The following is a 26,840-nucleotide window of genomic DNA, read 5'->3' on the forward strand; positions in this document are numbered from 1 at the left end:
GGGTATAGTCTATGATTACATGAATTTTATCTCAGTTTAAAAATATAGACTAAAAAATATGCTGGAAGAGCATCACCCTCTAATAGTCAGGCATTTCATTTCCACAGAGCATTTATTATCAAGATGACTGCTTTCTAAAACCACAAAAGTGTATTTCCAGCTGGTTAGAAACACTATTAATGCAAGTAATATGCAGGGCTTTTGGGTTTAGTAGAAACTTTAAGGGTCATTAAAGAATTCACTGTTGAGAAACCACATGAATGTAAATAATGTAGGAAGAGCTTTAGTGAATTTAGAGAATTCATATTGGTGGTTAAGTCTCATGAATTTATGCAATGTGGGAAAGCCTTCACTTGTGGAAGATACTTTTAAGTACATCAGAAAAGGTTTCCTGATGAGACATGAGACACTCTATGAAATAGATAGAAATTTGGGTAATGGTAAGATTTTATTCACACATTAATGAAAATCAGAACTTATATGTTAAGAAAACATAAAAGAAATGTATTAAGGCTTTTATAACAACATTCCTTTCTCAAAATCAGAGAATTTTTAATGTATTGAACTAATAACATTAATGACTTTCATTCATTCCTCTTCTTCTTGAATATTAGGATATTCTTATCAGAGAAAAATTCTGTAAATTTGAAATCACTTTCATCATGGTAATAAATCATAAGCTATTTCATATTATTCATGTTACTTTCAATTCATCTTATACTTAAATTCATGCTATAAAATAGCCGTTAATGTAATAAATGTGAGAATGGAAATCCTTCTCACTCATATATATGAATACATTTTTCCCATTCTTCAAGATTTAATTTGTTGAAACTTTTTTCACTATTACAAAATTTTTTCACTTTATAAGATATTTGTCCTCCTCTTTTATGTAAGTAGAATTTTCTCTAAGGTGTGTATATAAGGTAGCCATAAATCTGGAAACATGTGAATATACACAGTAAATGATTTATTGATATTACATTACAATAAAATAAATGATGACATTACATATATTTAATGTGTTATGTTTCATTACCAATATATAGTTCCAGGTGCTGTACAAAACTGTAGTATACAGGGGCACCTGGGTAGCTCAGTCGTTAAGCATCTGCCTTCAGCTCAGGGCGTGATCCCAGAGTCCTGGGATCGAGCCCCAGATCAGGCTTCTCCACTAGGAGCCTGCTTCTTCCTCTCCCACTCCTCCTGTCTGTGTTCCCTCTCTCGCTGGCTGTCTCTCTCTGTCAAATAAATAAATAAAACCCTTAAAAAAAAACAAACTGTAGTGTAACTTAGTATTTCCATCAATCCCTTCATGTACATCCGTGGTGTTTGTTACATTGTCATGGATGATTTGTGTATCTGATTTTCACTGAGCAAACCTGCACCTTTAGCATATCACAAAAGGATGCAGTTCAGTTTCCAAAAATTATCTGTATTTTTTTTTTCCTTATTGCCATTCTTTACACAGAAGTAGAGTTATCTAGTCATAGGGAATAGATACATTCGACTGAATCTATCTGTATCATTCTGCTGCTGGTTGAGGCTGTGATTTCATCTGGAGGTAGAGATTCTCTTCCAAGCTTACTTGGAATCATGATTCCCTTTAGTTCTTTGAATGTATTTATAATGGTTTCTTTGAAGTCTTTGTGTTAAATCTGGCATCTGGTTGCTCTCATAGGCAGATTCTTTTTCTTTTTGCCAATGTATAGATCACACTCTGCAGTTTCTTTGCATGTCTTATAAATTTTCTGTTGGCAAATAGACATTTTATTTTATTTGTTAACAATTTTATTTATTTATTTGAGAGAGAGAGCACAAGCAGGGGGAGGGGGAGGCGCAGAGGGAGAAGAAGACACCCCACAAAGCAGGGAGCCCGACGCAGGGCTCAGTCCTGGGACCCTGGGATCATGACCTGAGCCAAAGGCAGTTGCCTAACTGACTGAGCCACCCAGGTACCCCACAAATAGATATTTTAGATAATATATTGTTATTTCTGCATTAACCAGCGTAGGAAAATGTCAGAAGAGAATGATGTTCTCAAGAAGAGACGGAAGTAGGGCCTGAACTGTTCCATGGCTACAAAGACCAATTAAGGGGTGTAAATGAACCAAAACCAAACCAAACCAAAAAAACAAAGAGATTTTTTAAAAAGTAAAAAGGCTACAAAGTTTGATTCTGGGAAACTAATGTTTGGTTCCATGGTTTAAAACTTGCTAAAAAAACCCAACAACATTCATTTGGGCTTTATAAGAGAGTCTGTGGTATGTTGCATCACTTTTCTTTCTAACCTCAACATGGAAATTCAAGAGGAATAGGCAAGCTGGGAATATAGAAGGGCTGATCTATTGCAGCTCCAGACACTGTCACCCTTAGCTGGTGGGAAGGAGAGAGACAGGGAAGGGGAATTGGTTTTAAATGTTTGGTCTTATGTCTACTCTGCAACCTCTCATTTTGCTGTATTTTAGGGCTTTTTGATATAAAATTTGTATATACTGTATACATAGGTATGAAAAATATCAACTGACCTTATTAGTTAAGTACCCCTCGATATGCTCTAGACCTAGGCAAACATTAATTTACTTTGTCTATATATTTGCCTTCTCTGGACATCTTATACAGATGGAATTATACAACATGTGTTCCTTTGTGACTAGCTTCTTTTATTTACCATAAAGTTTTGAAGGTTCGTGTTGTATATAGCACGTAGCAGTATTCATTTCTTTTTATTGTATTGATATGCCACATTTTGTTTATTCCTTCAATAGTTGATGGACATTTGGGTTGTTTCTAGTTTGGGGCTATTATGAATAATGCTACCATGAACATTCATGTACAGGGTTTTTATTGAGTGTATGCTCTTAATTCTATTGGATGTATATGGAGGAGTGGAATTGGTGGGTCCACTTTCAGAGGAGCTGTTATGAATAATGCTGCTGTGAACACATGTGCATGTTTTGTGTGGACATATATTTTCATTTCTCTTGAGTGTATACATGGGAGTAGAATTGTGGATCTATGTTTAACCATTTGAGGAACTGCTAGATTATTTTCCACAGTAACTCACCATTTTATATTCTGTCCAGCAGCGTATGAGTTTTGCTTTCCCCATGTCCTTGCCAATACTCATTATCTTTATTTTTGGTTATAGCCATCCTGGTGGGTGTGTAGTATTTCATTATTATTTTGCTTTGCATTTCCCTGTTGGCTGAAGGAAGTCACGGGATATACCTTTATACCTTTATGCATAAAGAAAGTAAATAGGATTCTCTTAACATAAAATCTTATGAATAGTTATGGTTTTCAGTAAAACATCGATGATAGTTTAAACATTATTACCAGGGTACCAAATAGTGAAATAAATAACTAATTAGATTTACAGATATAGAAGGTAAGGGAAAGGAGAATGAGGCCGATATTCATTTATTCTCAATTCAACACCTTATTATATCAGGTTCTTTAAAATAAATTTTATGACAAAAAATGGTATTAATTCCTCTGCAGCTCCACAGGGAGAGGAAGGACATTTCCTTCATATTTTTCTAAGATTATTTTTTACTACTGTTCATTAGGTGGGTCTGCATCCTTAGGCTAACATGTTTACTTGTTTGCATTGTGAGACAAAACAGGACTGAAAAGCTGAAAATATAAGAAAATGGAAAATGCAGAAGGTAATTTTTTAAAGACACAATATAATGTAGAGCATATAATGTTCTACAGTCAGAATGAGATTTCATGTTCCATCCTGCACAATCCTGTCTTTGCCTGATTTCTCACTGTTACATCTTCTGCCCCATGATGAATGTCTAAGCCACCTAAATAATGTGGCATGTAAATCAAGAAACCATATATACTCATACTCAGAAGACATAAGGGTAAATGTAAGCTGTTGCTTACAGATCCATAGTTACTGACATATTTGGGAACTGAGCTGTGTGTATCATTAGTCACGATCCAGGCTCTCATTACCTCCTAGCCCACCAAAACTCAACCTCCCATGATGCCACTGCTGAAGAATAAAGGAAAGAGGGCATATCAATGTGATTTAAAGTAGTTATCAGTTAACAAGAATTCACAGTAATCTCTTTTCGTGTACATAGTGCCTTATGTTATACAATTTTCCAGCTTTTCAGTTTTGTGACATACATGTAGAAAAACACTAATTTACTGAATAACTACAGGCACTTTATATTCTTTATAAATACCCCTTCACTTACAGAGAATAGGCAGAACAGCAGCACATCTATCTTCACTTTTTCTAGGAAGAGAATGAGTCTCAGTGATTTTAAAGGATATATACAACTAAAAATGGTGCAGGTGGGGACTGGAATCTAGATCTGTTTGACCCCAGAACTCATGAACATTAACCTATAACTGACTCTCTCCACATGAGTTTGGATCTGGGAATACCTGCTGGTCAAGAGGCAGCCCATTTCTTTTTTTTTTTTTTTTTAACATTTTATTTATTTATGTGACAGAGAGACAGCCAGCGAAAGAGGGAACACAGCAGGGGAGTGGGAGAGGAAGAAGCAGGCTCCCAGCGGGGGAGCCCGATGTGGGACTCCATCCAGAACGCCAGGATCACGCCCTGAGCCAAAGGCAGACGCTTAACGACTGCGCTACCCAGGCGCCCCGGAGGCAGCCCATTTCTACATCAAATTATACAAAAACTTCACACTCATCCTTTAGCCCCCATAAATCTCTAAATTGGGAGTAATGGGAGGGCAGGGAGTGGAAAGTGATAAGCCTGAATTTTTAACCAATTCTCTTTTCTGCACTCACCATTTAGGTTTATTTTCACAAATACACAGACTGAGAAAAGCAATGACACTGCACTTTAGCCTCAACAACTGACCTGTTACCCTGCTGAGGCTTCATATTCCAAGAGCTGTTGCACGAGCCTTCTTTTAGCTCTGTATCTCCCTAGTTTCTTTTTATTCAAGCCTATACTTGCTTCTTCTGTAACCTTTGAATTCTACTGGATCTATCAAGTTTTCTTTATTCTTCTTTTTCCTCTCCTGGATTAAACATTATTCTATCGCTTTTAGAGCTTACCCTTATATTTTTAACTTGTATCTTTGATTCATAATTAGTTGGTATCTCAAGAAACACCTTAGAATGCTTTGAGTACTGGAGGTGCCTGGGTGGCACAGTTGGTTAAGCCAACTCTTGGTTTGGGCTCAGGTTGTGATCTTGGGATCCTGGGACTGGCCTCATTGGCCTCTGCTTGGGACTCTTTCTCCCTCTCCTTCTGCCCCTCTCCCCTGTGCTCTCTCTCTCTCTCAAATAAATAAATAAAATCTCAAAAAAGAGAAAGAATGCTTTAAGTACATTCTTTCTATTGTTATCTCGTGATTTTAATCTAATTTTTGAAATATCATTAAAATTATTACTTAGTATATGCTTAGACTTCCCAACATATTTACCAATTTTATCTCATTCTCTTTTTCCAGGTTTAATTTACTTCTTGCTAACATACATCCTTTAGAAATTCTCCAGTGAGTCTATGAAAGAAAAAAGTAGATAGTATTGAATTTATGTCCAAAGGAAGGCTTAAGATACCATTTCTTCTTTTACTGAGATTCAAGACCTACTCTGTTCCAAGGCACTTGTCATCATGGACATATCCTTTGACCAATATCTTTCCATTTCTCCCACCCTCCTAACCCCTTGGAAATTACTATTCTACTCTCTATTTCAATGAGTTTGGTTTTTTAGATTTCACATGTAAATTGTAAATACAATATTTGTCTTTCTCTGACTTATTTCACTTAGCATATGCGCTCAAGTTCCATCCATGTTGTCACAAATGGTATGATGTACTTCATTTTAAAGGCTAAATAATATTCCATTGCATATATATACACATTTTCTTCATTCATTCATCCATCAGTGGACACTTAGGCTGTTTCCATGTCTGGGCTATTGTGAACAATGCTACAGTGAGTACGGGACTGCAGATACTTCTTCGATATCCTGTTTTCATTTACTTTGGGTATCTCTATACTGCTATTTTACTTGATTAAAATAGTCATAATTCTGCAAGCAGAATCAAAATGACACATACTTAACTAGACACAGCGTTTCTCAATTATTCATTAATATCATTTACATAGTGATCTAATTTCACGGTCACTGTGGAATACACAAAATCATGATAAATAAGTTTGTACAGACACGTTCAGTTTCCTAGATCTCATCCACTTCACAAAACCATAATCCCATGTACCTTACATGACATTCATTAACTCCAGTAAGCCCATCTCATAATTCCATACAAGAATACCAAATCAATCTTGGAAGCCACTGACTCCATAGTCACACTGAGCCTCAAACCCAAGTCACTAACGACTAATCATTCTGCAAGGTTTATCAACTTCTTAGAAAGTTAAATATAGACTGACCTATTACCCAGCATTTTCTTCTTCTAGGTATTTCCAAAGGAGAAATGGAAACATGCCAGCTTTATTAATAATATATAAAACCTGGAAATAAAATGTTCAAGAGAAAAAATGAATAAACAAATTATGGTATATTCACACAACTGAATGCTGTCCATAAATAAAAAGAATGAACTACACATTAATAAACCTTACAAAACCAGGATGTGCAAAAGGAGACATATGTAATTGCAGAACCGACAAAACTAAATTACGGCGACGTATCTCGCAACTATGGCTGTCTCTGTTGTGAGACTGACTGGAAAAGGACACCAGAGAACTTCCCGGCAGTAATGGTATAAAACCCGCACCAGGGCAGGTATACACATACTGAGCGTCTGCTGTGTGCCAGATGCCATTCTGGGTGCTCGGGCTTTCTCAAGAGGCAAACTGACAACAAAACTCGTCACCCTCTGGTTCACAGCCACGGATCTGGGGTCCCGCACATATAGGCCTGCGTGAAGAGAAACCTCGACAGGCACCGGCTTTCAGTTCTCGCCTCAGCCATCTCCACCCAAACTGCGGTACCCTCTTCAACCCTTCTCCGACCGCCCTCAGCACGGATTCCCGAGTCTCTCCCTGGTCCTCCTCGATCAGGTTCCTGATTCCCTCTTTTCACCTCAACCCTCCGGGTCTGGGGATTCCGGTTCTCACCGGGTCTTCCCCGACACAGGTTTCTCCAGTCTTCCTCCTGGCTTCCGCTTCCCTTTTCTTTCCTTCCCCCGCCCAGGTTTCCAATTACTTCCTGGGCTGGGGCTCTAGTTCAACCCAGGATCCCTCGCTCCCAAAACGCCGGCTCCTCGGCGTCTGAAGAACCGCCAACGTCAACCCTCCTCCGCCCAGGAGGAGCGAACCCGCGCACCCTGAAACCCCCAGGAGTCTCCGGGGCGTGGCGTGGACTTTGCGACCTTTGCCCTCCCCGCGGCCCTCGAAAACCTGGACATTTTCAGTGTTGGACTACGCTTCCCACAGGCCTCAGGGCTACGAATGAACGTCGACTTTTGGTTCCCCTTCCGGTATCGTCGTGGTTATTGGGTTATGCCTGGTGAGTTGAGGTGACCCAGGTAGGGTTGCGGGAGGGGCTCGCGGTGCGGAGGCCCTAAGCTCCGGGGGCGCGGGGTGGGGCAGGTGCAGCCAGGGAGCTCGTCCCAGTGTTTGCGTGAATCCCGGACGACGTTGGTTTCCGGTGCTATTGTCTGTGAAGAGTTCATTGTGGGGTATTAGTGCACGCCCGTGCATGCGTGTGAGTGAGAGTGTGTGACGGGCCCTGGAGTGCCCAGACTGGTATAAGATTGGGCTAGTGGGACTATCAGTATATAGTCAATGGTGATGTGAGTATCTCATACTGTGACCGAGTGATCCTGTGACAGCTCTGTTGTACTGACTGTAAGTTTGAACGAAGTCGGTGTGGGTTTTTGTTTTCCCCAGTAAACCTGTAGGAGTTTGAAGTTTGTTTACTTGTTTTTCAATGAGCTTATAAAAGTGAGTAAAGTAAATTTTTTTTACATATAAGTATATAGATATATATCTATATGTATGTATAGATAGATAGATAGATAGATAGATAGATAGATAGATAGATATAGATGTATATCTATCTCACCTTGTGCCCAGTATGTAGCCGGGTGCTTAACACAGAGGGGACATTGGTGAAGTGAGCGTTGCCCACCCAGGATCCACTCTAAGTTCCGTGGTTCCTTGGAACGTGTTTCGCTTGATTCTCCTCTATTCTTACACCCCAGGGCCAGTTTGATCTAGCTGTGGAGAAATAGACATCAGAGGGGGAAGTCATGGATTTCACACCTAGAATGAAAGTACCAAGCAGGAAAGTACATCCTAAGTCATGGGATGAGAATTTAGGCTTGCACTTGACTTCAAGACAGATTTCTGGAAAGACATGATGGGAGGGACACAGGGTAAAAGATTTCTTCCTGGGCGAACCTCTTTTGGATACACTCTGGAGGGCATTTACATGTTCCAGAACACACCTGTTCCCCCTAGAAACTGCTGTGAACTTGGTTAGATTCCAGCGCTGGTTATTGGTGATGCTGACCTTTTTCTCTAATACTGGTAAAAGTCAGCAGTATCCTAGTTCTTCTTACTTCCACCTGGATGTATTTGTGATGGGTAATGAATTATGTCTGATGGTGGACAGTGTGTTCTTATTTAGCCTGTCCAAGAGTCTCAGGAGTTTCTTGTGGTCCTGTAGTTCTGCAAGAGAAACCCCCTGAAGTGGAGGAGAGCTTTGCCACTTAAAAGCCCATTCAAGGTCAGTTCATGTTTACTTTTTATTCTGTCATGTATATTTGTTCTACAGAACGTTAAATATTTGCTGCCGTTCTAAATTGTAAGACCTAATTGTGAGGTGTCCATTTACCTGGTCTCAGGATGCCCCTTCCCAGTTAGTAACAGGACCATAGGGATAGGTCCCCTTCTCTTCCAGTGCCTTTCCAAATACCCTTTTCCTTCCCAGTTCATAGTCACATTGCTGTTGGTAATTATTGTTTCCCCGTGTGCTCTTTTCTTTCCAAAGGATGGTACAGAAATAGAACTAGTTGAACTCTTCAAGGATAAACTAAGGACTTACTTTAGAATGTGTTTTGTCCAGGAAGAGACTGGTGGTTAGGTAGGATAAAACACCAGATACATTTGATTTTATTCATAGACTGGATTTTCAAACAAAGCAAGGTAGGAAATGGTTTGATTGATTTCAGTCAGTAACATTTTAGGAGTAGGAATATGATTGGAGTATTGTGAAGAGAGGTCTGTGTGAACAAGGGCAGGGAGTTTTTCCTGAGAGTCCACGAGGCGATTTGAATGGTGACAACTAAGTCTTGAGATTTGGCAGTATGACTCTCTTTCAGACCACGTAGTCGTATAGGCTGTGAGAGGCAGCATGATATAATGGTATTTGAGTCTGAAGCAGCACCCTCTGATGGAAATACAATGCAAGCCAGTAGTGTAATTTAAAAATTTCTTTTGCACACATTTTAGAAAGTTAAAAGAAACAGTTGCAATTAAGTTGGATAATACAACTTATTTTAACCAATATATCTAAAATATCATTTCAACATGTAATAATATAAATAAATTGAAATGTTTTAAATTCCTATCTTCATACTAAGTTTTCAAGATCTGATACATATTTTACTGTGATAGCACTTCTCAGTTTGAATGCTTAATTTTCAGTGGTTATGGTGAAATATAGTTATACCAAAACAATAAAGTTTTGTTTAACTGGAAAACATTTTATATTGCTTTTGTATTTGAATTAAAAATTAAAATAAAATTGAAAACTCAGTTCCTTGTTCACTCTAGCCACATTTCAAGGAGGTCAGTAGTTATTAATATTTGTTTTATAATTTTATGTTGTTAAAATGTAGATAATGATAATATTAATGCCTTACAGTTTTTATAAGGGTAGAAACATTAATCTGGGCACAGCTGAGAGCACTTAGTAACAGCCTTGCACTTAACAAGTCCTCAAGAAACAAAAATGTTGTTATGTGAAGATTATAAGTATTCACCATAAATTTTCTATAAATCAAGAACAATGAAAATACAAAATTAATTTTGATGAGCATTTAAGAGGAATCTTTGAAAATCAGATTTGGTAATGTCCTAGAATAGAACTTCTTAACCTAGGGATGCCTGGGTGGCTCGGTCGGTTAAGGGAATGCCTTTGGCTCAGGTCATGATCCCAGGCAGCGTGGGGCTCCCTGCTTAGTGGGGAGTCTGCTTCCCCCTCTTTTTCTGCCTCTCCCCCAGCTCCTATTTGCTCTCTCTCTAAAAAAAAAAAAAAAAAAAAGAACTTCTTAACCTAATGCAAATTGACTCCATTTTAGTTCTCTCAGGGGACCACAAATCTCTTGAAATTCTATTCCAGATCATTCTATATGATGCCTAACATTTATTTATTTATTTATTTTTGGTTTGTTTTGTTTGCAGAATATCTTTAATTTCATGAGGTTACATGAAACATATAATAAAGTTTAAAAACTAAGTTAATCACATTACATAAATGTGATGTAATACCATATAGGTAAGAGAAACTATGTAGCCTTAAAAAGAAAAATGACTGATATTAATATTATACAATATATTTATATAGGAAAAATACTCCAAATTGTTAATATTGTATATGAATCGATTTTACTAAGATTGCATTTGTAAGCAATCTTGTAAGAATATATCTAATATAATACTCATTGATGATGTACTGTATGGTGACTAACATAATATAATAAAATTTAAAAAATATTACTCATTGAATAATAAAGGAATGAAGGCATGTATAATAAGCACATACTCTGTACAAAACACGTTTCTGCCTTATTTACACATGTTTTCTTAGTCTTTTTAACAAAATTCAGGATAATTGAACCAAAATTCAAGTAAATTTGAAGATCTAATTGGCTTTATTTTCTGATTCATGGATCAGGCAGCATCCCATCTAACAAATAGTGGGGAGTTCCACTGAGCTAAACAAAAGGAAGGTTTTAAAAGGCAGAGAGAGTGTTAAAAAAAATTTATTAGCAAGGAATGCATTGTTTAAGCAGGGTTGCCCTCCTGAAGGGAGCTAAGATTCCTAGTATTGACCAGAAAATTCCATGTTGACTGGTTAAGGTTATATTCCTTGGGGGTTGAAACTGCAGGTAGGTTAGGTATTAATAATGTCTTGGTTTACTGACTTGGGGCCTTAACCTAAGTGATGCTATTTTGGGTCTGTGGTTTTCTTTTTAACAATTCCCCTCCTTTGATCAGTTTAACTGAGGGATCAAAATTTAAAGCATCAGCACGACTCAGCTCCTACTCTTTAGTTCTTGCAGCTTTTGTTGATTCTTTGTGCGGCGTTCACAGGTCCTGACTTCTGGCTTTATCTCCGTAATATTCACATGTTACAACTTCAGGTTCACGGTTTTTAAGTCAGTCATCCTCTTTTTTTCTTTTCTGACATTTCAGTCTTAGAGAGATCATTTGATTAGTGGTTAGCGGTTGCAAACATGCACTTAATGCTTCTGAGAGAATAGAAAGCATCAGGGAGATTATTATGATGACTATAAGCAGGATAATTTTCAATGATTGGGATGTATGTTGAAGCCATGGTCCCCAAGAGCCAAACAAATCAAACTCGGATAAGTCAAAGACTCTTGTGGAAGGCATCATCTTTTTAAGTCAAGTGGCTTTTTTGGTGATTTTTACATAATTGATTTTCTACTTCCCCAGGAGTGTTAATCCAGGTGCAGCAGGTGTACATAGTACTATACCTCCTTGCTCAGCAGAGAGATAATTAAGGGTTTTGCTGTTATCAAGAAAAACTTTGTCCAGGGCAACCCTCTCAGGTCCCTTCCCTCTTTGGGAGCTTTGTACTATCACTTTGCTGTGGCTCAATAAACTTTGCTTTGCTGCCCCCCCCCCCCCCCACCAAAAGAACAACTTTGTCCGGGAGTCTAAAGGCCTTTGTTGGGCAGTTAATTGCTTTAGCAGCAGATTCTGCAAAAATTTCAAGAACTAAGAAGTTAGTTTCATTTACACTGATCCCTAGCCACTAAGGAGAGGGACCTGCCAAAACAGGTGACTTGAATCATGAATGCCTCTTTGTAGATCCTTTATAACTTGATGATGTAAGTTCACATGTCAACCAATGAGATGTCTTACTTTGCTTATGAAGAGTTAGGGACACAGATTTTTCTCTTCACCTGAAATAAAAGGTTCTAAATACCAGGGGTTACCGCCCACTCCTTACTAATGGCCTGGGAGATAAAGATGAGGGATGTTATCCTTCTAGGCCAATGCCAAAGGAAAGAAAAGGAACAGAAGGAGAAAGGGTTTCATGTGTAGTTAAAGTATGAAGTATTGATCCATAATCTTGGGTGAAAGCAGTCTGCCTTGATGTCAGCTACTTCTCTTCCTTGTCAATTTGATTTACGAATCTCCAGCATCTGTATGAGATCAGGTATCCCGAGGAACCTTCTTCAGTTGTGTGGCGTGTACCCAAGGCTCAATACCTTCTAGTTTTGCAGCAGTGTCAGTGGTCAGGAGGGAGTACTTGGTAAGAAAGGCCCTCTTTACAACTGGCTCAAGGGCTGTCTTTTTCTGATGATTGTTGCAGAATACCCAATTACCAGGCTCTATACTGACCAACCACTCCCTTTGAACTGGGATCCAGGAAGGCTTCCTTACCTATTGATGATAAGCTTGAGCATAAGACATGAGAGACTTAGAGTAGCTGGTCATACTAGCATGAGACAAGAAAGAATCAGCAGAAGGTTATATATGATAGAATTTCAAGAAGTTTTTAAGGCCTTTGTTAAGGCTCATATGATTTGTCCAATGAAGTGGGTGCCTAAATCACTGCAGATTGTGAAATGTATACCCCAAGTGGGATACACACTTGTTAATAATATTTTTCTTTGCCACTTTGAAGCCTCGGGACGTGTGATGGCTTTCAGAGAAAACATACGTACAATAACAATCCATACTGAGTGGCAGCTGAATGAAGTTTAATTGCAGGTGTTCAAAGGGCCCAGAGGGAGGGATCTGAGGCCTCTGGGGACAGGAATAGTTTTTCTAGGAATATGGACCTGGCAGACCAGGCACTGACAAACTCTTTTTGCAGTTTTACAGATGTCTCCCCCACCAATGTCTTACTCATAACAAGTCATCCTAAATGCACTATGGTAGGTAAAGGAAAGCAAAAGATAAAATACAGGTTTGTCAAGGAGTGGGGAAAAACCAAGCAGCTGTTTTGGGTTTCCCATACCACTAACTGCTCCTTTAATTTACAGCCATTGTTTACCCATCTTGATTTCTTCAATTTAGGAGGAAACTGTTGCTGTGTTACAAGTACATCAGGATGGCAAAGTATGGCATTTTTGCAAAAGCAGAATTGATTTTATCCACAGGTGTCACAATCTTTATGATTGCGTTGCTGCTATCTTTGATGAGAGCCAGCTTGATCACATATTAAAACTTCTTTCCAGAAAGATTCTTTCCCACAAATCTTCTACCACTTTGTTTTTTACATTTGGATTTTGCCTAATGTTTTCCCTCTTTAAATAACCAAGCTCACTTTAGGACAAAATTACTGTCTTTTCCTTAACAAAAATGTATTTCCATTCCTCATGCTTTTTTCTTAGCAAAAACACACATCTTCCTTTGTATACAGAGTTGTTTCCCTTATTCTTTCCAGTAGTCTTAATTACATTTATTAGCATTCTTAGCTCTTAGAAACCTTAATTTCTAGTGAAAATCAAGTATTAAGCAAATGTGAACTGTCTGGTATACTAGCAATCTTTAGATTTGCAAATTTATGAACATACTACATATATTCTAGAGGCATATGCCTTTTAAAATTTTCCAGTGTAGGGGCGCCTGGGTGGCACAGCGGTTAAGCGTCTGCCTTCGGCTCAGGGCGTGATCCCGGCGTTCTGGGATCGAGCCCCACATCAGGCTCCTCCGCTATGAGCCTGCTTCTTCCTCTTGCACTCCCCCTGCTTGTGTTCCCTCTCTCGCTGGCTGTCTGTCAAATAAATAAATAAAATCTTTAAAAAATTTTCCAGTGTAGCATTAACACATCCATATATCTTTTAGTTTCCCTGTAATAAGAAGCCAAAAGTAGATAAATCTAGGTTCAGTGATTAATGTTTTAGTATTTATCTTATTTAGAAATGATCTAGATATTTAATGAATTTAACTTTACTCATCATTTAACCTAAGCAAAATTTTAATTTTTAGATTACCAGAAAGATTTGGGAAGACTAAGTAGACATTCATATTGTTCAAAACTGCATTTACAGTTTATCTTGCTTACATCTTACATTTAATTCACTTGTTCTTAACTATTATGTTTAGATTACCTACAAAAACTTTATTAAATATTAGACAAAGCCACTGTCTCAAGCTATTATTAAGTTTTGTGTTTTTTGTTTTTTAGATTTTATTTTATTTTATTCGACAGAGATAGAGACAGCCAGCGAGAGAGGGAACACAAGCAGGGGGAGTGGGAGAGGAAGAAGCAGGCTCCTAGTGGAGGAGCCTGATGTGGGGCTCGATCCCATAACGCCGGGATCACGCCCTGAGCCGAAGGCAGACGCTTAACCGCTGTGCCACCCAGGCGCCCCTATTATTAAGTTTTTTATTTTACTTCCAGTATATTTTCAGATGTACAATATAGTGATTCAGCAACTTGTACATTGCTCAGTGCTCATCATGGTAAGTTGTCTTTAATCCCCATCACCTATTTCACCCATGCCCCTACCTACCTCCCCTCTGGTAACCATCAGTTTGTTCTCTGTAGTAAAGAGTCTGTTTCTTGGTTTGTCTCTTAATCTTTTTTTTTTTTTATTCCTTTGCTCATTTGTTTTGTTTCTTAAATTCCACATATGAGTGAAATCATATAGTATTTATCTTTCTCTGACTTATTTCTTTACCCATTCATCTATTGATGAACACGTGGGTTGCTTCCATAATTTGGCTATTGTATTGTTTACTGTTGGAGTAAACATTGGGGTGCATGGATCTCTTTGAATTAGTGTTTTTATATTTTGGGGGTAAATACCCCATAGTGCGATCACTGGATTGTAGGGTACTTCTAGTTTTCACTTTTTGAGGAAATCCATACGGTTTTCCACAGTGGCTGCACCAGTCTGCACTCCCACCAACAGTATAAGAGGGAGGTTTCCCTTTTCTCCACATCCTCACCAACAGTTACTATGTTTTTGATTTTAGCTGTTCTGACCAGTGTGAGTTGATATCCCATTGTAATTGATTTGATTTACATTTCCCTGATGATCAGTGATGTTAAGTATCCTTTCATGTGTCGTCTGTTGGCCGTCCGTAAGTCTTTGGAGAAATGTCTGTTCATGTCTTCTGCTGTTTTTTAATTGGATTATCTGTTTTTCAGGTGTTGAGTTGTATAAGTTCTTTATATATTTGGGATACTAACCTTTTATTGGTATGTCATTTGCAAATATCTTCTGCCATTCAATTGCCTTTTAGTTTTGTTGATTGTTTCCTTCGCTGTGCAGCTTTTTATTTTGATGGAGTTTATGCTTCAGGAGACATATCTAGAAAAATGTTGCTACAGCAAATGTCAGAGAAATTACTGCCTGTGCTTTTTTCTAGGATTTTTATGGTTTTAGGTCTTTAATCGATTTTGAGTTTATTTTTTGTATGGTGAAAGAAAGTAAGAAAGTTTCATTCTTTTGCATGTTGCCATCCAGTTTTCCCAGCACCATTTGTTGAAGAGACTGTCTTTGTCTCATTGGATACTTTTTTTTCTTTTGTCAAAGATTAATTGATCATATATTTGTGGGTTCATTTCTGGGCTTTCTTCTGTTTCATTGATCATTGTCTGTCTTTAAGCCAGACCATACTGTTTTGAATACTATAGCTTTATAATGTAATTTGAAGTCTGGAATTGTGATACCTCTAGTTTGTTCTTTTTCAAGATTACTTTGGCTATTTGGGGTCTTTTGTGCTTCCATTCAAATTTTAGGATTGTTTGTTCTAGTTCTGTGAGAAATGCTTTTAGTATTTTGATAGGGATTGCATTAAATCTGTAAATTCCTTTGGGTAGAATAGACATTTTAAGAGTAATTGTTCTTCCATCATGAGCATGGAATGTCTTTGCATTTCTTTGTGTCACCTTCAGTATCTTTTATCAATGTTTTATACTTTTCAGAGTACAGGTATTTCACCTCTATAGCTAAGTTTATTCCTAGTATTTTTCTTCTTTTCATTGCAGTTGTAAATAGGATTAATTTTTAAATTTCTCCTTCTGCTGCTTCATTATTAGTGTATAGAAATGCAGATTTCTGTCCACTGATTTTGTATCCTGCAACTTCACCGAATTCATTTATCAGTTCTAGTAGTTTTTTTGGTGGAGTTTTTAGGGTTTTCTATATATGGTATCATGTCATCTGCAAATAGTGAAAGTTTTAATCTTTTCCTTACTGATTTGGATGCTCTTTATTTTTTGTGTGTGTCTGATTGCTGTGGCTAAGACTTCAGTACTGTGTTGAATAAAAGTAGTGAGAGTGGACATCCCTATCTTGTTCCTGATCTTAGAAAAACTTTCAGTTTTCCCCCATTGAGTGTGATGTTAGCTGTGGGTTTTTCATGGCCTTTATTATGTTGAAATATTTTTCCTAAACCTAATTTGTTGAAGGTTTTTTTTTTTTTTATCGTGAATGGATATTGTACTTTGTCACCTGCTTTTTCTGCATCTATTGAAATGATCATGTATGGTTTTTATTCTTTCTCTTATTGATGTGATGTATCACACTGATTGATTTGCAAATATTAAACCACTTTTGCAGCCCAGGAATAAATCCCACTTCATCATGGTGAGTTATTTTTAATGTATTGTTGGATTTGGTTTCTTAATATTTTGTTGATGATTTTTGCATGTATGTTCATCAGAGATAATTGGCCTGTAGTCCTCTTTTTTTGTGGTGTCTTTATCTGGTTTTGGTATAAGGGTAATACTGGCTTCATAGAATGAATTTGGATGTTTTCCTTCCTTGTCCGTGTTTTGGAATAGTTTGAGAAGAGTGAATATTAACTCTTCCTTAAATGTTTGGTAGAATTCACCTATGAAGCCATCTGGTTCTGGACTTTTGTTTGTTGGTAGTTTTTTCATTCCTCATTCAATTTCATTGCTAGTAATTGGTTTGTTCAAATTTTCTGTTTCTTCCTGCTTCAGTTTTGGTAGGTTATATGTTCCTAGGAATTTATCCATTTCTTGTCCATTGTCCAATTTGTTGGCATATACTTTTTCATAATATTCTGTTACAGTTGTTTGTATTTCAGTGCTGTTGATTGTTATTTCTCTTTCATTTGTGATTTTATTTTAGTACTTTTTTTTTTTTTTTTTTGGATGATTCTTCTTAGAGGTTTATCAATTTTGTTGATCTTTTCAAAGAACCAGCTCCTGGTTTCACTAATCTGTTCTTTTATTTTTGTTTTTTATTTTAGTTTTGATATCACTCATTTCTGCCCTAATCTTCATTTCTTCATTATTTCTTCTGTGGGTTTTGGATTTTGTTTGTTCTTTTTCTAGCTTCTTTATATGTAAGGTTAGGTTATTATTTGGGATTTTCTTACTTCTCAAGGTAGGCTTGTATTGCCTTAAACTTCCGGCTTAAAACTGCTTTTCCTGCATCCCCAAAATTTGGACCATTGTATTTTCATTTTCATTTGTTCCCATATAATTCTGACTTCTTTGATTTCTTACTTGATCCATTCATTGTTCAGTAGCAAGTTATTTAGCCTCTGTGTATTTGTGTTCTTTCCTGATTTTTTTTTTTCTTGTGGTTGATTTCTAGTTTCATAGTTTTGTGGTCAGAAAAAATGCAGGGTATGACTTCAGTTGTCTTGAATTTGTTGAGACGTGTTTTGTGTGATTTATTCTGGAGAATGTTCTATGTGCACTTGAAAAGAATTTGTACTCTGGTGTTTCAGGGTGGAATGTGCTGCATATATCTGTTAAAACCATTCAGTATCCAATGTATCATTCAAAGCCATGTTTCCTTTTTGATTTTCTGTTTGGATGACCTGTCCATTGACATAAGTGGGGTGTTAAAGTTCCCTGTTATTACTGTATAACTATCGATTAGTTCCTTTATGTTTGTTTTTAACTATTTTATGTATTTGGTTGCTCACATGTTGGGTGCATAAATATTTACAATTGTTATATCCTCTTGATGAATGGTTCTCATTATTATTATATAGTATCCTTCTTTATCTCTTGTTACAGTCTTTGTTTGAAAGTCTGTTTTGTCTGATATAAGTATTTCTACCTTGGCTTTCTGTTGACATCCATTTACATGATAAATATTTCTCCATCCCCTCACTTTTGTCTGCAGGTGACTTTAGGTCTGAAATGAGTCTTATAGGCAGCCTATAGATGGGCCTTGTTTTTTTATCCATTCCATTACCCTGTGTCTTTTGATTGGAGCATTTACTCCATTTACATTCAAAGTAGTTACTAATAGATATGTATTTATTGCTATTTTCTTATTGTTTTGTAGTTGTTTTTGTAGTTTTTCTCTGATCCTTCTCTTGCTCTCTTTCATGGTTTGCTTGCTTTCTTTAATGATATACTTAGGTTCCTCTCTCTTTATTCTTTGCATATCTATTACTGGTTGTTGATTTGTTATCATTTGGTTTGCATATAACATCTTCTATAAAGAGCAGTCTATATAAAGTTTATGGTCACTTAAGTTTGAATTTATTCTTTACTCCTCTCTCCCACCTGCCTCCCACATTTTAGGTATATGATGTAGTGTTTTACATTATTTTATTTTGTGCATCCCTTGACTGATTTTTACAGATATACTTATTTTTACTGCTTTTGTATTTCATGCTTTTCATACACTTACTTATGGTCTTTCCTTGCCACTCAAAGATTCCTTTAATATTTCTTACAGGGCTGGTTTGGTGGTGATGAACTTCTTTAGTTTTTGTTTGTCTGAGAAACTCTTTATTTCTCCTCCTATTCTGAATGCTACCCTTGCTAGGTAGAGTATTCTTGGCTGCAGACCTTTTTCCCTTTCTGCAATTTGAATATTATCATCCCACTCTCTTCTGGCCTGGAGTGTTTCTGCTGAAAAATCCACTGATAGCCTTATGGGGTTTCCCTTGTATGTAACTGTCATCTTTTCTCTTGCTGCTTTTATTTTACTTTATTTTATTTTATTATTATTTTTAATTTCTTATTGTTATGTTAGTCACCATACAGTACATCCTTAGTTTTTGATGTAGTGTTCCATGATTCTTTGTTTGCATATAACACCCAGTGCTCCATGCAATATGTGCCCTTCTTAATACCCATCACCAGCCTATCCCACTCCCCCACCCCCTCCCCTCTGAAGCCCTCCGTTTGTTTCCCAGAGTCCATAGTCTCTTGTGGTTCATTCCCCCTTCTGTTTACCCCCCCTTCATTCTTCCCTTCCTTCTCCTACCAATCTCTGCTATCTCTTATGTTCCATAAATGAGTGAAACCATATGATGATTGTCTTTCTCTGCTTGACTTATTTCACGTAGCATAATCTCCTCCAGTTCCGTCCATGTTGCTGCAAATGTTGGGTAATCGTTCTTTCTGATGGCTGAGTAATATTCCATTGTATATATGGACCACATCTTCTTTATCCATTCATTTGTTGAAGGGCATATCGGCTCCTTCCACAGTCTGGCCATTGTGGACATTGCTGCTATGAACATTGGGGTGCATATGGCCCTTCTCTTCATTACATCCGTATCTTTGGGGTAAATACCCAGCAGTGCAATTGCTGGGTCATAGGGTAGCTCTATTTTTAACTTTTTGAGGGACCTCCACACTGTTTTCAAAGTGGCTGTACCAACTTGCATTCCCACCAACTGTGTAAGAGGGTTCGCCTTTCTCCACATCCTCTCCAACATTTGTTTCCTGCCTTGTCAATTTTTGCCATTCTGACTGGCATAAGATGGTATCTCAAGGTGGTTTTGATTTGAATTTCCCTGATGGCTAATGATTTTGAACATTTTTTCAAGTGTCTGTTAGCCATTTGTATGTCTTCATTGGAAAAGTGTCTGTTCATATCTTCTGCCCATTTTATGATTTGTTTGTTTCTCATGTATTGAGTTTGAGAAGTTCTTTGTAGATCTTGGATACCAGTCTTTTATCTGTAGCATCATTTGCAAATATATTCTCCAGTTCCATGGGCTGCCTCTTAGTTTTTTTGACTGTTTCCTTGGCTGTGCAGAAGCTTTTTATCTTGATGAAGCCTCACAAGTTCATTTTATCTTTTGTTTCTCTTGCCTTTGGAGATGTGTCATGAAAGAAGTTGCTGTGGCCGATGTCAAAGAGGTTAGACTATGTTCTCCTCTATGATTTTGATGGATTGCTGTCTCACATAGAGGTCTTTCATCCATTTGAAGTTTATCTTTGTGTATGGTGTGAGAGAGTGGTCAAGTTTCATTCTTTTGCATATAGCTTGTCCAATGTTCCCAGCACCATTTATTGAAGAGACTGTCTTTTTTCCACTGGATGTTTTTTCCTGCTTTGTCAAAGATTAGTTGCCCATAGAGCTGAGGATCCATTTCTGGAATCTCTGTTCTGTTCCATTGGTCTATGTGTCTGTTTTTGTGCCAGTACCGTGCTGTCTTGGTGATCACAGCTTTGTAGTATAGCTTGAAATCACGCAACGTGATGCCCCCAGCTTTGTTTTACCTTTTTAATATTTCCTTCGCAAGTCGGGGCCTTTTCTGGTTCCACACAAATTTTTAAGGGTGTTTGTTCCAGTTCCTTGAAAAATGTCATTTGTATTTTGATCGGGATAGCATTGAAAGTGTAGATTGCTCTGGGTAGCATGGACATTTTAACTATGTGAATTCTTCCGATGCATGAGCATGGAATGTTTTTCCGTCTTTTTCTGTCTTCTTCAATGTCTTTCAAGAGTGATCTGTAGTTTCTAGAATATAGGTCCTTTACCTCTCTGGTTAATTCCGAGATATCGTATGATTTTTGGTGCTATTGTAAATGGAATGGATTCCCTAAGTTCTCTTTCTTCAGCCTCATTGTTCGTGTATAGAAATGCAACTGATTTCTGAGCATTGATTTTGTATCCTGCCATATTACTGAATTGTTCTATAAGTTCTAATAATTTGGGGATGGATTCTTTTGGGTTTTCCATATAGAGTATCATGTCATCTGCAAAGAGAGACAGTTTGACTTCTTCTTTGTTGATTTGAATACCTCTTATCCCTTTTTGTTGTCTGATTGCTGTTGCAAGGACTTCTAGTACTATGTTGAATAATAGTGGCGAGAGTGGGCATCCTTGTCATGTTCCTGATCTTAAGGGAAAGGCTCTCAGCTTTAACCCATAGAGAATGATACTCTCTGTCGGCTTTTCATAGGTAGTATTTATGAAATTGAGGAATATACCCTCTATTCCTACACTCTGAAGGGTTTTAATCAGGAAAGGATGCTGTATTTTGTCAAATGCTTTTTCTGCATCAGTTGAGAGGATCATGTGGTTCTTGACTCTTTTCTTGTTGATGTGATCTATCAAACTGATCGATTTGCGTATTTTGAACCACCCTTGCATCCCAGGGATGAATCCCACTTGGTAATGATGGATAATCCTTTTAATGTACAGTTGGATCCTATTAGCTAGAATCTTGTTGAGAATTTTGGCGTCCATATTCATCAGGGATATCGATCTGTAATTCTCGTTTTTGATGGGGTCTTTGCCTGGTTTGGGGATCAAGGTAAAACTGGCCTCATAGAATGAGTTTGGTAGTTTTCCTTCTGTTTCTATTTTTTCAAACAGCTTCAGGAGAATAGGTATTATTTCTCCTTTGAATGTTTGGTAGAATTCCCCCGGGGAATCCATCAGGCCTCAGAGTCTTGTTTTTCGGGAGGTTTTTGATCACTGCTTCAATCTCTTCATAATTCATCAATCTGTTTAGATAATCAGTTTCTTCCTGTTTCAGACTTGGTAGTTTACAGGTTTCCAGGAAGGCATCCATTTCTTCCAGGTTGTTTAATTTATTGGCATATAGTTTTTGCTAATAGTTTCTAATGATCCTTCCTATTTCATTAGTGTTGGTTGTGATCTCTCCCCTCTCATTCATAATTTTTTTAATTTAGGTCCTTTCTCTATTCTTTTGAATAAGTCTGGCCAGTGGCTTATCAATCTTATTTATTCTTTCAAAGAACCAGCTTCTAGTTCTTTTGATCTGCTCTACTGTGCTCCTGGTTTCTGATTCATTGATCTGTGCTCTAATCTTGATCACCTACCTTCTTGTGCTTGGGTTAGGCCTGTTCTTCTGTTCCAGCTCCAGCTTCTTGAGGTGAGAATATAAAAACTGCATTTTAGATTTTTCTGTTCTTTTGAGTGAGGCTTGGATGGCTATGTATTTTCTAGGACTGCTTTTGCAGTGTCCCATAGGCTTTGGACCAATGTGTTTTCATTTTCATTGGTCTCCAAAAATTGTTAATCTCCTTCTTAATTACCTGGTTTACCCAATCATTCTTGAGCAGGATGGTTCTTCGTTGCCAAGTGTTTGAGTTTCTTCCAAATTTTTCCTTGTGATTGAGTTCCAGTTTCAAAGTATTGTGGTCTAAGAATATGCAGGGAATAATCTCAGTCTTTTGGTATCGGTTGAGACCTGTTTTGTGACCCAGTATATGGTCTGTTCTGGAGAAAGTTCCATGTGCATTCGAAAAGAATGAGTATTCTGTTGTTCTGGGCTGGAGTGTTCTGTATATATCTATGAAGTCCATCTGGTCCAGTATGTCATTAAAAGCTCTTGTTTCTTTGTTGATTTTCTGCTTAGGTGATCTGTCTATTGCTGAAAGTGGAGTGTTGACGTCCCCTACTATTAACGTATTTTTATCTATATGTCTCTTTATTCTGTTTAAGAGTTGGCTTGTGTATCTAGCTGCTCCCCTGTTGGGGGCTTAGATATTTATAATTGTCATAGACACTTGTTGGATACATCCTTTAAGAATAATATAGTATCCTTCTGTATCTCTAACTACAGTCTTTAGTTTAAAATCTAATCTGTCTGATATGAGAATTGCTACCCCAGCTTTCTTTTGAGGTCCATTGGCATGAAAAATGGTTCTCCATCCCTTCAGTTTCAATCTGGATGTATCTTTAGGTTCAAAATGAGTCTCTTGTAGACAGCGTATGGATGGGTCATGTCTTTTTATCCAGTCTGCAACCCTGTGGCGTTTTATGGGAGAATTTAGGCTACTGAAATTTAGAGTGATTATTGAGAGATATGATTTTAATGATGTCATGTTGCCTGTGAATTCTTTGTTTCTATAGTTTGTAAATTTCTGTTCTGTATCACTCTTGGGGTCTTTTTACTTTTATAGACCCCTCCCCCTTAATATTTCTTGTAGGGCTGGCTTGGTGGTCACATATTCCTTCAGTTTCTGCCGGTCTTGGAAGGTCCTTGTCTCTCCATCAATTCTGAATGACAGCCTTGCTGGATAAAGGATCCTTGGCTGCATGTTCTTCTCACTTAGTGCTCTGAATATGACTTGCCAGCTTTTCTTGGCTTGCCAGGTCTCTCTAGACATGTCTGACGTTATTCTGATGTTCCTTCCTCTGTAGGTGTGGATTCTTTTCCCCTGGCCGCTTTCAATACTGTATCCTTGGATCTAATATTTGGGAATTGTATTATTATGTGACGTGGTGTAGGTCTGTTCTTATTAATCTTTGGAGGGGTCCTCTCTGCCTCTTGGACACAAATGCTTGTTTCCTTTGCCAGATTAGCGAAGTTCTCAGCTACAATTTGTTCAAATATCTCTTCTAGACCTCTCTCTTTCTGCACCCCCTCGGGGACGCTGATGATTCTGACATATGAACATTTCATTGAGTCAGTAATCTCCTGTAATCACCATTCTTGAGATTGGATTTTTTTTGAGCCAAGTTCCCATTTTTTCCTTCTTTTGTATCATCCTATCTTCCAATTAACTAATTTGTTCTTTGCCTCATTTACCCTGGCCGTCAGAGCGTCTAGTTTAGACTACATTTGATTGATAGCATTTTTAATTTCTGCCAGATTCGCTCTCATTTCCGCCCTTAGTCTATATTCTCGTTAATATTTTCGTTAATATTTTTTTCAAGCCTACACATCATCTTGACCATTGTTACTCTGAACTCCATTTCTGACAATTTGGTTATATCCATATCTATCAGTTCTCTGGCAGAGGCCACAGTCTCTGTCTCCTTTCTTTGCTGGGGATTCCTCCTCCTTGTCATTCTGATGAGGAGAGGTTGCGGGTATGTACAGAGCCCATGTTATTTACCAGGACCCAGGCAGTGTGCACTTGTTTTATAGGGACCTTAGGGATGTGGGCTTCCTGATTTTTCAGCCTGTCTTCTGGGGGAAGGGCCTGCCACGCTGATACTCAGGCAACCCTGTTTGGGTCGAGTCACCCTATCCCCTGCAAGGCAGGATGGGGATGGGCAGAATGTGAGCTGGTACTTCTGGGTTTTGTTCTCTGGAGGCTTTCCCTGGTGGTTTTCTGTGACTCTTCTGAGAGAACAGCAGTGGCCGTATCCTAGCCTCTGTCTCAGAACAGAGAGATCGCAGTCCACTCTCCACTGAGCTCTTGGCCACTTTAACTCTTTTTCTGCTGGTGCTGCTAATACCCTGTAGCCTCCTGGGTTGTGCGCCCCCCCAGCCACTCTCCTAGCCCTCGCTGCCAGGGCCAGCACGTTTCTGTCCTTTGTGCTTCTAACACCGCCAGCCGCCCCCGGTTCCTGCATGTGCGCACTCCTGAGCTTCCTGTTTCAGTGTGGTTTGTGCCCGCTCTGGAGCTCTGGTTTTCACTCTCCCAAGCACTAGGTTTCAGTCTAGGTCGAGTGTGTGCTCCGGAGCTCCGGGTTTTCAGTCTGGTTGCATGCATGTTCCCAGGCTCACGGTCTCAGTCTGCTTTCTTGCAGGTGCCAGTCAGTGAGTCCGCCCGCTCCCCAGTGCAGGAGGCTACTGCTTCCGGGCACTGAGGCGCGGCAGCTCCCTCCCCCTTCCTTTTATCTTCCAATATCTGTGGATGGATTCACGGCTCCCCGCTTTGTACCTCAATACTGAGCGCTGATGATGTTCGTTTGTAGAGATATAGATGTACCTTCCTACATCTGGGGCTGATTTCGTGGGTGTTCAGGATGATCTGGTAGATATCCAGGTCTATTCAAGGGACCAGCTGAAGAAAGGGCCCCTACTCTTCCGCCACCTTTTTTCTTCCCCCCTCTCTTGCTGCTTTAAAATTTTTTTCTTTATCACTACTTTTTTCCCTTTTAATGACTTTGTGTCTTGGTGTTAATCTTGTGGTGATTTTGTTGGGGGATCTCTGTGTCTCCTGGATCTTGATATCTGTTTCCTTCCTGAGGTTAGGGAAATTTTCAGCTATTGTTTCTTCAGATACATTTTCTGCTCCCTTTTCTCTTCTTCTGGGATTCCTATAGTGTGAATGTGATTACACTTCGTGGAGTTGCTGAGTGCCCTTGTCTATTCTCATTTTGCATAAATTTTTTTCTCACTTGTTTAGCTTGATTTCTTTCCATTACTCTGTCTTCCATGTCATTAATTCATTCTTCTGCTTCCTCTAGTGTATTATTTATTCCATCAAGTGTATTTTTAATTTCAATTACTGTTTTTCATCCTTGATTGGTTCTTTTTTACCTCTGTATAAGAGTCTCATTGAGGTCCTGGATTCTTCTCAAGTACAGTGAGTCTTTATGATCTTTACTTTAAATTTTTTTATCAGGCATATTATCTCCATTTTGCTTAGGTTTATTGCTGTACTTCTTTTCTTTTTTTAAAGATTATTTATTTATTCGACAGAGAGAGAGACAGCCAGCGAGAGAGGGAACACAAGCAGGGGGAGTGGGAGAGGAAGAAGCAGGCTCCTAGTGGAGGAGCCTGACGTGGGGCTCGATCCCACAACGCCGGGATCACGCCCTGAGCCGAAGGCAGACGCTTAACCGTTGTGCCACCCAGGCGCCCCGCTGTACTTTTTTTTTGTTCTTTCATTTGGGACATATTCTTCTGTGTGCCCATTTTGCGTAACTCTCTGTATCTGTTTTGTGTGTTATGAAAGTCAGCTATGTTGCTTTCTCTTGAAAGTAGTGAGTGAAGCATACACTTTTAACAAAGCGGTCCTGGTCCTCTTCCACAGGGGACTTGCAGCCACTGTAGAGACCAGGGCAGCTGGACTACTCTGCAAAGTCACTCAAGTCGGGGGCAGTTGTACCAAAGTGCCCACATCTTTGCAAGAGATCAGAAGATGCAGTATTGGCAAGGTTTGCACCATTCTTCTTGGGGAGGGGACCCACAGCGCAGGGACTGAGACAGGCGCAGCTGGAGAGGGCAGGACAAATTAGGTAGTGAATGCTTGCACTGCCCGGGTTCCCACAATGGTGGGGGGACAGGGGAGGCAAACGGCCTCTGCCAGCTCCTTTGTTCCTGGAAAAGTCTCTCCGTGAACTCTGAGATTAGTAACTTACTCTCCCTCATGTATTGCCCAGGCCTTTCTCAAACTGCTGCTTCTATAAGCTGCCCCTCAGTGGGCTGTCTGTTGTACTGACTCTTTAAGGGCAGGGACTCAGTTTCATATCACCCTCTGGCCTTTCCCAGAGCTGAGTTTGCTGATTTTTAGAGTTCCAGCCTTTAAATACTACTGGTTATAAGAACTCATGAAATTTGGCCCCTGTGACTTTCAAAGCCAGATGTTGTGGGGATTCATCTTCCCTGTGCAGGCTCCTGGTGTGATAGTCTGTTTCTTGCCCTTCTCTGCATCTGCAGCTCCCTCCTTCCAGCATCCGTCCTGCAGGGTTTAGCTTCCCACTGTATCCCTGCCCTTCCTGCCCTCTTCAGTGTGGCCTCTTCTCTACA

At 38.7% G+C, this 26,840-nt stretch overlaps 1 protein-coding gene and 1 long non-coding RNA gene across 14 annotated transcripts in view; one reads left to right on the forward strand and one right to left on the reverse strand.

Annotated features, from left to right (window-relative positions):
• Nucleotides 1-26,840, forward strand: part of ZNF529 (zinc finger protein 529) — a 74,027-nt gene that overhangs the window by 18,358 nt on the left and 28,829 nt on the right. For 5 of the 13 annotated variants that reach the window (XM_087871081.1, XM_087871080.1, XM_087871083.1 and 2 more), the window contains one exon: nucleotides 6,432-7,485. The exons of 3 other annotated variants lie outside the window; for them this stretch is intronic. In XM_087871081.1, the coding sequence (XP_087727207.1) occupies nucleotides 7,428-7,485 (58 nt within the window). In that variant the 5' untranslated portion in view covers nucleotides 6,432-7,427. Of the gene's footprint in view, nucleotides 1-6,431; nucleotides 7,486-7,513; nucleotides 8,710-26,124; nucleotides 26,249-26,840 lie in introns of those variants that run through there. 5 more of the 13 variants (XM_087871084.1, XM_087871086.1, XM_087871085.1 and 2 more) reach the window with 5 other exon arrangements.
• On the reverse strand, nucleotides 4,433-8,116 carry LOC148108254 (uncharacterized). The gene is made up of 2 exons (XR_015728170.1): nucleotides 8,044-8,116; nucleotides 4,433-6,485 (listed from the first exon to the last, which is right to left on the reverse strand). It is a non-coding gene; the product is annotated as an uncharacterized LOC148108254 (long non-coding RNA).

Source organism: Ursus americanus, chromosome 21, assembly GCF_024610735.1.
Source record: "Ursus americanus isolate L20-20 chromosome 21, mUrsAme1.1.p, whole genome shotgun sequence".
NCBI lineage: Eukaryota > Metazoa > Chordata > Mammalia > Carnivora > Ursidae > Ursus > Ursus americanus.